The sequence below is a fragment of the Limulus polyphemus genome, unplaced genomic scaffold, assembly GCF_000517525.1.
Source record: "Limulus polyphemus unplaced genomic scaffold, Limulus_polyphemus-2.1.2 Scaffold5193, whole genome shotgun sequence".
NCBI classification, from domain to species: Eukaryota; Metazoa; Arthropoda; class Merostomata; order Xiphosura; family Limulidae; genus Limulus; species Limulus polyphemus.
The window spans coordinates 26303-38842 of NW_013670803.1; the positions used below are offsets into that span (position 1 = coordinate 26303).

General features: G+C 32.0%; 2 protein-coding genes across 2 annotated transcripts in view; one reads left to right on the forward strand and one right to left on the reverse strand.

Moving 5' to 3' along the window:
* Positions 1 to 5503, reverse strand: part of LOC106472249 (cell division cycle protein 27 homolog) — a gene marked incomplete at its 3' end in the record, with an annotated part of 25000 nt that extends 19497 nt beyond the window's left edge. Inside the window, exon 1 of the mRNA XM_013932877.2 lies at positions 5325 to 5503. Coding sequence (XP_013788331.1) covers positions 5325 to 5348 — 24 coding nt within the window. The remainder of the gene's footprint in view (positions 1 to 5324) is intronic.
* A 1765-nt stretch (positions 5504 to 7268) lies between these two features.
* The window catches only part of LOC106472250 (ileal sodium/bile acid cotransporter-like), a 13154-nt gene continuing 7882 nt past the window's right edge, over positions 7269 to 12540 (forward strand). The window contains exons 1-2 of the mRNA XM_022400850.1: positions 7269 to 7993; positions 11944 to 12115. Of these exons, the coding sequence (XP_022256558.1) occupies positions 7310 to 7993; positions 11944 to 12115 (856 nt within the window). The 5' untranslated portion in view covers positions 7269 to 7309. The remainder of the gene's footprint in view (positions 7994 to 11943; positions 12116 to 12540) is intronic.

The window sequence follows — 12540 nt, forward strand, 5'->3', positions numbered from 1 at the left end:
AGTATTTTCCAAATATGGAAAGAGGTGAGCAGGGTGCCACTGTGTTTGATTTATTACATGAGCAATGTCTTAGCAAATTGAAAAGAGGCTCTTATTTTATATTCTAGCTTGTCAATATCGCTAATTTGAGTTCCTAATTCGAAAAACTACAGACTTAGTATTTTGACATAACAAATATCTAATTTGAACCAGTGCTGCATTCAACATACCACGTGACACACAAAAATCGATGTTTAACTGTGTTTTTTAATTTAACTTTTAAATTAGGAAATTGATTAAGGTATAATACTAAAGTTTGAATTATAATCTATAGTTTGATACCAAACTTACTGACATAAATTCATGAAATAGCAGTTCAATAAAATTTTGAATGCGAGTCAACAAACGTGATGACATAGCCTTTCACCCATGACCCGTCTGGAATGGGTTAATAGATTACATTCAACTAATTGATTATTATCTCAAGATGGCTAAAAAAAAAAACTATAATGCTACAAATACTTTCACAATGCAAAATGAAAGGAACGATTTCAGAACCCGTAAAAAACAAACTCTTAAACCTATATATTTACTCTGTTAGTACATGACAGTCTAATTCTTGCTCTGTCTAATCATATTTAAAATATCTTTTTCCCTGCTTTCAAAGCTTTGTTTGATTAGTAAGTGATCAAACCACATGATGTGGCACTGTATCATTGTTTGAATCAAGCCCTGTAAAAACCAAAGGAAACACTTGAAAATCAAAAAATCAGCACAATTTGACAAAGTGATACAGGATGACATGAGGAAGGTCATAAGGCATCTAATTTTTTTAAAAACAGTATCTCTTTCTTTCCATTATTGATACATGTATGTATTTTTATTGCAATTTTAATGTTTATTATATTAAAAAAAATAAAGTATCACAATCTCCTACATTTTGTTACAAACAAGTTTTAATTCACCCATTCAATGGTCAGGTGATCCGACTAGTGAATAATATATTTTCAGTAAAAATAGTTATTATTTGGGATGAGTGGTAAAATTCAAGTAAAAATCAACAAGTTGTTTGGATTACAGGAAAACTTTTTTGCAGCTGTGCAGAAGTTAAAATATTAATATTTTTCTTCATGAATTAAACTAAACAAGTGTCTGAATATGACAAAATATAAATTTTAAAATATTTTTGAGTTAAAATTGCTTAAAACTTAGAACTACCATACAAAATTGCCTTAAACATTTGTAGCCAAAATATGTGAAAAGCTAGAGGAAGTCTTGTCTTCAGGTGAAATAATTGAAAGTAATTTAGTTATTTTGATCGTCCTAGACTGTTGTACATGAAAGTACCATACATGCAAAGTTGTACGAAACTTGTAAACAACTGAAAATAATATGATTAATATAGTTTCATAGGATTCTTCTTACAAACTTTGACAAGACTATTATATTAAAAATACTGAATTTTTGTTGATGAAAACAAACGTTATAACTTTGTGGCACTTTAAAACAATAAATTTGTATATAAAGTTAATAAGCTTTATCACTCTAAAAACATCAACAATAAAATATTTTTAAAAATGACTAGTTTTAGTTGTAAGTCTATATCGTGTAATTTAGATAAATACTTTTTTCATTGTTGCAAGTAAAATAATTTTTCAAAATCATTAAATAATATTTGACAACAATACTGATGTTTATAAATAAAAAAAAAGATAAAATAGAGAAATGTCAAAGATTTCATTTTTTGTACTTATAACCACACACAAGTAACTTTAAGTATCTAAAAAAAGCCAAGGCACAAAAATTTACCATGGCAACTTTTAATTGACATTCACATTGTCGTACTTGTTTAGAAATAATCAGTTATTGGTTGATGTCATAACCAGATTGTTGTAGACTTCAGCTGTGTTGACTTCAGAAAAAAATTGAGAAAAGCTTTTACAGTATTTAATAGACCAATCAAATAAAACACCGACATTTAATATTTCTCTTCGATACTATTGGCTGTTTCTTATTAATTTCTGAAAAGAAAAATAGAAGGGGTTCAGAACCCCTAAATCTATGCCAGCTTACACAACATTAAATAATACAGTTATAAATTCTGAAAAAAAATGTGTAGTTCACCCCCTGAGCCCCTTCAGTAGATTCACACCTGTTTATACAACTGTTTATACAGTTAATTTCTGGTACAAATATGGAATGGAATCTAAATCCCCTGGGCCTATCCCCCAGATCTGCCCCTGCTTATAAAACATTAAAGAATAGTTATGCAATTATAAATTACAAACATAACACTGTTAAAACAAAGCAGTAAATTTACACCTTATTTAGTACTTAAGTAGCCAGAGAGTTGGCAGTGGTGCTACCAGCTATTTGCCTTCCCTATAGTCAATAATTGAAAAGAAGTGACAGTAGCAGATAGCCTTAGTAGCTTTGATTTCACAAAGACTTGGCAAGGAATTTTAGTGGTAATGGGAATTAAAGCCAAGACCCTCAAATCACAAAGTGCCCCCATACACACATCTGTTGTGTCTGTTTATTTGTAATTAAGCACAAAGTTACACAATGGGCTATCTGTACTGTGTACACCATGGTTATGAAAACTTGATTTTTAGCATTATAAGCCTTCAGACTTACTGCTGAATCACTGGGAAGGGGTGTTCATTATGTAGCATTGCGCATAACAACAAACAAACATAATAGCAGTATTTCAAATACTTGATATTCGGAAAAATCTAACACAGTAAATAATCAAAAACCCTCATTTTTATTAGTTGGTTATTTTCGTGACAATTGATTTAATTGTAATTTTGATTAATCAAATATTGAAATAATCAAAATCAGTAGTAGTCTGAAACATTAATTTTGATTAATTGATTATTTTTCGTGACATTAATTGATTAATCATAATTTTGATTAATCGATTAGATTATGGGACACTAATCAATGAAGCTGCTGCTTAAAAGTAATAATTATATATATTAATAAATTAAATTACCCAGCTCTACTTGATGGGTGGAATAATCAAAAACAGCAATAATCAGAAACACTAGTTGATTATTTTTGTGACATTAATTTAATCATAATTTCAATTATTTAAATGATACACTATATAATGTAATCAATGCTTACAGGTAATTAATTATATCAATTAATCATCCAGCTCTACACATGAATGGTGAAAGTGTTTATAGCCTTGTATTATTGTTTATATGAAAGGAGTTTTAATGTTGAAATTTATTCATCCTATACCTGTTGATGCATATTCATTTATTATGCATGTTATTATGGTTTTTGTGATAGTGTACTATTTATAAATATGTTTAGTGATTTAAGTATCTGATGTTATGTATATTGTTTAATTTATCAATATTTTTCATTCTGAAATTATGATTTCCAAAATGTCCTATTAGTTCAAATTACTTAGAAAAGATATATTAATGATGTTTTAAAGATTTAGAAGTTTTTGAAAGACTTTACTTAAAACTGCAGACAAAAACAGATTGCATGTTACTTCTTCAAACGAATGAATACAATATAATTTGGTTCTTAATTTTTAAAAATTTACACCAGCTAACTTTAATTTCTGATCCAATAAATACTAAATGTCTTAACAAAACAAGATTTAAATTAAAGTATAAATGGAAGTACAAAGAAACCTAAGAAAAATAAGGAAATGTGGTAGTAAATTTGAAGTAAGTTGTTTCAAGATTGTATTTTATATATTTTTATCATGTTACTGAAATTAAAACAAAAAATTTAAGTTAAAACATGGAAAGTGTGCCTACAGTTTTAGAAGATCCTACACAGGTTATTTACATTTTTTCAGATTATCAGCTGAAAAAGGGATAATATAATGAAGTTTAAAATATTCATTACTCCTACGAAATTGGATTATGTAGAATATTTCATGAATTTTTAACAATTATTACACAAGTTAAAACACACATTCAAGAACAAAGTAATGTTAATTTTGATAATATAATTACTGGAATTTCAGGTTTAGCTCTTTCATAGTTTTGACCCTTAGAAGTTGCAAAAACTTATCTAAAGAAGAATTTAGGCTATAAAACATCTCAGTTCATTGGATAATTTAGCAATTCTTAAACCTAATAAAGATAATGGTATAGTTACTTTGAATAAGAGATATTTTATAGTAAAAACTTTAGCTATTTTGAAAATCTAAATCTAGGAAACTAAAGTCTGATCCTACAGCTTTGAGAGAGACATTTACAAATTTATCTTTTAAAATTAAAAAATGGACTAAAATCTGAAATAATTTCTAATAAAATCAGACTAGCTGTTTTGCATTATGGAATATTCTATATGGGTTATCATATTTTAAATTATAAGTATAATTTTGAAAGGAATAACCTTAACAGTGTCATGGAAGAAAAAGATCTGTATGCTTTGGTTAATCAACCTCTTAAGACATCCAAGCAAGGTGCTGTTGCTAATGTTAGTCCAAATAGGATCTTAGATTGTTTTTACAGAAAAAAAAAGAATACAAATCTAAAAGAGGTTATAATTTCAATGTATATGTCATTGGTTAGACTTCTGTTGGAGTACTGTTCTGTCTTCGGTTCCTTATGTTATGAAGGATGCTACTCTGTTGGAAGGTGTTCAAATGGGTAGTACTAGGATGGCACCTGGCATGAAAAAGTTGTCATACAAGGCAAAAAGTTAAGATTTAGAGGGGATCTGATTGAGGTGCTTAAGATTGTTAAGGGGACTGACAGTGTCAATGCATCATCTTTTATTGTACTTAATGGTGAGAATGGTAGGACAGGATAAACGAATATAAGTTTTGGCAAGATAGGAGTCATCTTCAGCTAAGAGAATTTTACTTTTTTATTTCTCACAGGGTGGTTGGCCCTTGGAATGGGTTGCCTTCAGATGTAGTGGATGCAGTAAATTTAATGGAATGCTTGATAAGCATTTAAATGATAAGTGCTGGACTTGAGTTCTTTTATTTTTATCTGTTTGTTTTGTTTATTTACTGTTTAACGGTTGGCACAGCCTAGATAAACCAATAGGTCCCTCGTTATCCTTAAATATTATAATAATTATACTACAGCAATAGATTATATTTATAGAGAACTTAACGACTTATGTTTAGCCTTAGGCCCTTTTTTAAAAAAAAAACCTCCAATATATGGTTACAATTTACTGTTAGTGAGTCACTTGCAATTTAACTTACACCAACTAAGTTACACTCAAGTTGAGTCTCAAATTACTAATTTACAGTTAGGCTGGCCAAACAAAATAATTTCAGCTATACTATAGTATATACTAAGTCACTAATTAAATTAATTGCTAAACAAAAAATTTTGGAAGATAAATACCTTTACCGGCTCTTGAACTATCATTGTTGGCTAACATATAATTTATCCTTTTCAGTTTCAGTTTGCAAAAAACATCATTTCTCTACTTTTCCTTACGTCCGATACCAATTATATCACTTTAAAGTTTCAAATAATAAAGGATAAGTAGGCCTAACGTCACGGAGGGTAAAAACACTCTACTTCGCTGCCACTCAACGGATAAAAATGAAGTCAAAGAAAAAAACATTTTGGAATATATTCTGAAAATACAATGATTTAAACAAAAAGGGAAAATATACAAGTAGCAAAATTACTTTCTAGTTATTGCGTAAACTACAAATCTAAATATTTTGAGTTTTACATTAGTGACCATAAACAATGTGTAAAACAATATATATGGTTATATACCTATAAACTATGTAACTAAAGTCATATCGAATTAATGTAACGGCTACAGTTTTTTCCAGTTGGTAAGCGCGGTTTTATAAAAGTTTTGTGTTTGTTTATTGTTAAGCACAATTTTATACATTAGGCCATCTTGGCTCTGCCAACCACAGGCATCAAACCCAATTTTTAGCGTTATAAACCCCCAGACTGGCTGCTAAACCACCAGTATGCGTTTTATATGAATAGAAAAAATATGTTAATTACAAAAAACATTGTACCTAATTGTTTTCTACTTGTGACATATTTGTCACATATAAATATAGCCATGCAACGTTTCGACTCGTTTGTTTAGATTATCATCATATTCAGGTTCTTCCCGCATCATTAATGAGGTATTGGGTAACCCAATACTTCCACTAGGGATTATATTGTGCTATTTTTGTAGCAGAAATATATCGACTGGTGGGTTGCCAGCCCTCTACAGCTTCAAAGCCTATGTTATCCACCATTGTTCGGGGGTCTTGTTGGATTTGTTCAACTCGCGTAACGCCCAACGTGATACTTCGACAATTCCTTCATCACTGATGGCATAAGAAAATTACGATAATTAGGCGCAACAGAAAATACAAGATCAAAGGATGTTCTAATCGCATGAAGCAAGAACAACAATAAAACTAACCAATAATATTATTCACTATTTCGAAACAGTATCAATTGAGGAGAGGAAATAAAATTAAAAACATTTACTTTGTTATTAAGTGAAAATTATATTTATGAAGTTATTTATTTACAAAATAATGTTATCACAAATGTTGCTTTAGAACAGATTAAGTGTGTAAGAAGACTGTATTATATTTAAAGCAGGGGATATTTGTTTTATGAGTACACTTTCTTTGATTAACAGTAATTAATTATCCATATAGTAAAGAACAACCATTTTATATTTAATGTAAAACTATATGAACATATCAATGATGTGGCTATGGAGTTATCACTAGGACAAACTCACGGTTGAAAAACTGCCCAGAGAAATTTAAACCAGTATTTTACAAACGCTACGTCGATGACATTTTTGTCATTTTTCGATCAAAATATGAAATTCAGCATTTTTCTTGAATACGTAAACTCGCAGCATTCATCTATGAAGTTTGCCTGTAAAATTGAAGAACGGAAAACCTTATATTTTTTAATGTACTTTTCATAGTCAATATACAGAAAGAAAACTTTCACAGGTCAGCTCGCCCAGATTGATAGTTTTATTCCTGTAGGGTATAGAATCAGCCTAGAAACATGTCTACTAAAGCAAGTCTTCACGACCTGTTCAACTTGTTTTATTTTACATCCTGAGATTGTTTTTCTGCACCAAATACTTCAATTTAGTAGGTAGTTTCCCTCTCCTATTTCTATACCCGTGCATACGTACACATCAAACAATATGTAATGACGGAGAAGTTCGTACCAGCTAGTTTAATTGAGTGTTTCACTTTCTTATCATGTAAATGTAAGTGAATCGTACTATAAGAGATAACACAACCTATGTCACAACCTGGAATTTGAATGCTTACTAACAAGAGTTTGGCTTATATGTTTGGTTACATGTTATCGTGAGCTCGGTTAAAATGGGTTTCCAGTCAAAGACATTTATTTCCAATTGGTTTATATTATGCATACTCAGCGCATCCTTTCTAGAACAAATCAACGGCTTTCTGAAAAATGATGAAAATCGTAATATTCGGAATAATGTCAATATTACTTTCAATCCACCGGAACTTATACAACTGGAAGAGGGTGAAGTAAGATCCGTTCATTTGCTCTTGTATTCAAACAAAGTTCCGTACAACGAAGAAAAATATCTCGTCTCTCGTAAGAAATCTTCAAATTGTACTGAGATTAAAATAACGTATGAAGAAGAAAAAACAGGCATCATTAAAATTGTAGAAAATAAAGCAGTTAATGCTACTTTAGATTCTGAATTCTCGACCAATGATACTTTTCAAATTAAAGGCCTTTTTTTGGGCTACAGCAAAGTCTATGTAGAGATTGAATGTTTTGATGTTGTGGATCCAAATGAAAGTGGTAAGAACGAAAGCACAAATACGCAAATTACAGAAGAGTATAAAGTGAGTGTTATTCGTGCTCCGTGGGCGTTAAGAACCGTCTTCCGGGTTCTCGTCACTGTCATAGTGTGTATTAACTACATCAACATGGGATGTCATCTAGATCTCAATGTGGTGAAGACTGTGCTGAAGAAACCAGGTGGCGTAATAGTGGGGTTTATTTCTCAGTATACTGTTATGCCTTTGGTAAGTGAATAAATTTAGAAAGTAGAAAAATTCAGTAACACAATATTGCAGTGTCCCAAGAGTAAGAACAAAAGGAAAAGCAGCGTCTTTTTCATTTTAATTTCGTTTCCCTGATAATAAATAACGTTAAAGCAATTAACATTTGACTAAAAACAGAATTTTAAAAGTAGTAATTCTATACTATTTTTCCTTTTAAAATTAACTAATTTATGTAATTTCTGTATGTTGGTGTGTCGGTCTGAGGCAATGTGAAAGCCGCAATGTCCCTAAACGCGCCACACTTTCTGCTCTAGACGTTATAAGAGTGACAGTCAATCCTGTTATTCGATTCAAAACCAAATTTTATATGGCAGTGGGTGGTAGATTGCCTTCGTTCCCTCTGGTTAGTAGTTCAAAATTAGGGACAGCTAAAATAAGGACTTGGCTAGTTAGTCCATGTATGACATAACATGCCATTACCAGTTATGTTATTTCATTTTTAATTGATGAATCGTAGTTGTACGCCAAATACTTAATCGATAATCAATATATTGAGTTTTCGTTATCTTCCTTTTTCTCTTCTCCAACGTTATATGGAACGTCAGTAAAATAATGCCCGGATTCCATACACAGCAATAAAAGTAACAATAACACTGAGTAAATGTAATAAAAACTACTAACAGTACGTTCATAAAAAACAGACTGAATGAATCAGCTGCTTCTTTGTGAGGTATTTAAAAAATGTCAGCCATGAACTTACATTCAAAATAAATTTCAAACATTTAGTATTATAACTATATGATCAATCACCACACAGTTAAACTGATATACTGGTGCAGTGACCAGGTCACATTGACAAGGCTACACTGGTAGGATGACTTATTGTTTGTTCCATATTTTGAACTTTTCGCTAACCGACCTTAATTTTGAAGTAATAGAGCAGAGCTAGTGAACCTCACTCACCGCCAACTCTTGGGTTACTCTTTACCAATGAATAGTGGGATTTACCGTCACATTATAATGCTCCCATGGATGAAAGAACGAGCATATTCGGTTATGGGACTCGAACTTGCGATATGCAGATTGCTACTCGAGTGCCCCAATAAATACCGTTAGTGAATTAACTATCAAGCCCAGTTCTACTACCAACACTGATAAGCAACGTATCGATACATCAATTTATCCAAGATATAGCAAGAAACACACTGTATATTCTTAGAGCCCTCCAGGTTTGGGTAAAATTCACATTAGCGTATTACGAAGAACGTGTGTTTCTTTGTATAGGTAGTACCTGATGATATCAGACTATAATTAGTGTGAACAGTTTATTCGTCGATTTCTTGGTATATTTTGCACAAAATTATGAAATCATGTCAATATCCCCTGCTTTGGAGTCTCAGTAGTAGTCACGGCTGGTTGGAAGCTACTCAGGCCGATTATTAAAAGGATCCATCAAGCCTACAATAAAAAATGCTTTTGTTTTAAGTCTAAGCACCATCACCAGGTTCTTACATTTTGCTACATTACTTTTAGATGCTTCAGATTTTAATAAAGAATATGATTAAGAAAATCTTATTTTGATAAAACTTAAACCTTACGAAAACTATTTATTTTGCTGGATATCGGCATTCATATTTCTTGTGTCTAGGTTGCAAGAAACAACAAAACAATTTTATTCCAATTTCTCCTTACTGTAGTAAAAACAGTTTGAAGAGAAAAGTATTACTCTGGTATCAATAGCATAAATATTTCTCTACCGAGCCGGACTTTGCTCAGAATTTATGTGTCGGCCTGTGTATTGAAAGTTCTGACATGTGCTGCTATGAGCGCGCTATAAAAGTCACATTCAGTCCTATTATTCAGTGATTATGACCTCGTAGCCAGATAATATCATAATGGCAGCAGGTGCTATTGGTTGATCAGTAGGTTAAAATTATGGACGGCTGTACTTGAACCCTAGAGGTTCTTAATCTGGTCATTTAGTCTACGTGCGCATATGGTGATGCTCAGATTGAAAATTTCAACTCTTTTCATAACCTTTGTCGATTATTTATCAAGGCAGGAAACCCCTACAGTTAAAATGACACACAATACTTTTAAAAAATGCGCTCACTAATAAGATTTTGTTACTTGGTTCTCAGAAAAGTTCTTAGAAATATGACAGTCGATCACTAGGGGCTATCCCCGTCACACCAAACATGCTCACCCTTTCAGCCGTGGGGGCGTTATAAAGTCACGGTCAATCCCACTATTCGTTGGTAAAAGAGTAGCCCAAGAGTTGGCGGTGGGTGGTGATGACTAGCTGCCTTCCCTCTAGTCTTACACTGCTGAATTAGGGACGGCTAGCGCACATAGCCCTCGTGTAGCTTTGCGCAAAATTCATAACAATCAAACAAACTATTGGGTCTATTATTATTGTTTGTTTTTTAATTATGCACAAAGCTACACAAGGGCTATCTGTGCTCTGCCCACCACGGGTATCGAAACCCGGTTTCTAGCGATGTAAGTTCGCAGACATACCGCTGTGCCACTGGGGGGTATCTATTATTATATATTTTCTTATTCCTTTGCACAAATAAATTATTTGTTTGCTTGCAGTTACAAGTTCTATAAAATATTTTTTTATTCTATATGTCTCGGATGATTTGTAGTTTTTCGTTTTATAATATAATATTCTTTTATGCTTCCTGAAAATGGAAATTTGACCATTTTCCTTTTTGTTCAAATATTTAAAAAAGTAAAATGTGTTTAATAATTTTAATTTACAAATCGCAATAAATATAGCTCTGAGGTTATCGATTTTACGACATATATTGATTTTTTTTTTTTACAATAAGAAAATACAAACTGCAGAATAACAAATAAATCATTAAACTCAAGTAAAGCCAGTCACAATTTTATAAACACTTCTTTCTTTGTTGAATTTCACGCAACTTTGGCAACTGTTTACCAAAGAATAACGGGATTGACTGTGACTTATAACGCCCCCACGGCTGAAAGAGCGAACATAGTCAGTGACGGCATTTGAACACGCTGCCCGCAGATTGTGAACCGAGTGCCCTAACAACCAAGCCATGTCACGCTAAAATATATTGCGACTACGTTTGTTTGTTTTTAAGCTCAAAGCTTAACAATGGTCTACCTGCAGTGTGCCCAACGCAAGTACTGAAACCTATTTTTTAGTGTTATTAGACCTCAGACTTACCGGAGGGCAAGATTATTGTTTGAACGCAAAACTACATAATGGGCTATCTGCACTATGTTCACAACAGGGAATCGAACTCTGAATTTTAGCGTTGTAAGTCCTTAAACTTACTATTGACCAACCGGGAAGCTATGTATTTTGTTTTGTTGTAGCTCAATGCCACACATCGGGCTGTCTAACCACCGCAGGAATTCGAACCCCGGATTTTAGTGTTGTAACTCCGTAAAGTTACCGCTGACTCACCGGGAAACTTTGTAAAGATTAATACTATTATCTCAACTCTTTGGACAAAACATTTCAGAGATTACAAAACCATGACCTCATATTTTCCGTCTTATGTTTGATTAGGCTTATAAGGTTCATTTTCACGTGACAGCGGTTTATTTATACATGGTTTCTCATTATAATTTGTTGTGGAAAGAGTAACATAATTTTGATACACAAACTATCGACCTACCATTTTTTTTAACGAAATCATACAGTTTAGTGATAGGTTATTATATACCTTTCAAGTTAACACTAATATTTTGATTTTCCCAAGGGTTTTACAAAAGCATAAAACTGTAGTTTCTATAATTGCTTTTTAAAATAGCTGCAAGTTTATCTTACATGACTATTCGAATGTTTTTACTGGAAAATTGGAAACCTTAAACTTAAAACTGTGCCATGAACTACCTAGCATAAATATTCTTTTTACACAGATCATAACTGTTAAGATACGTCATTTTATATAGATAAACACATATGATATTGTATTTGATTTCAGTGTTCCTATGCATATGGTTACCTTTTGTTAAAGGAAGCTAATTTCCGCTTTGGAGTGTTCATTCTTGGGTGTTCACCTGGAGGTACTTCAAGCAACTTTTGGACATTACTTCTAGATGGAGATATCAACCTCAGTATCACTATGACATTTTTTAGCAGCATTGCTGCTCTTGGTAAGCATATTATTAAAATTTAGATAAGCTTAAAATGACAATAGAAACCCCATTATTATATGCAGTTTGTCATAAACAAAGAAAAAAAATGAAACGATTTAAACATTATTTGTGTTATCTAATTTATAATAATAAGTACATAGCTTTCTGAAAACATGAATATATTCTACCGCAAGAAAAAAGTGTTGGGCCACACATTATTTCTAATAATATATTTTCTCGAAATTAAATTAAAACAATTTCACCGTACACTTAGATATTGTTACGACAGCGGAAGTCACCTGACGCTGGTAACACGTCATGAGATTCTCCAAGGATCTTGACTTTTCCTGGAGACTCTAGTCTTTTCCAGGCGCCCTCAATTTTAGTATATAAGCCCGGCAAACAATTGCAGATAGACAGATATAGAGACAGATAATTGAGTC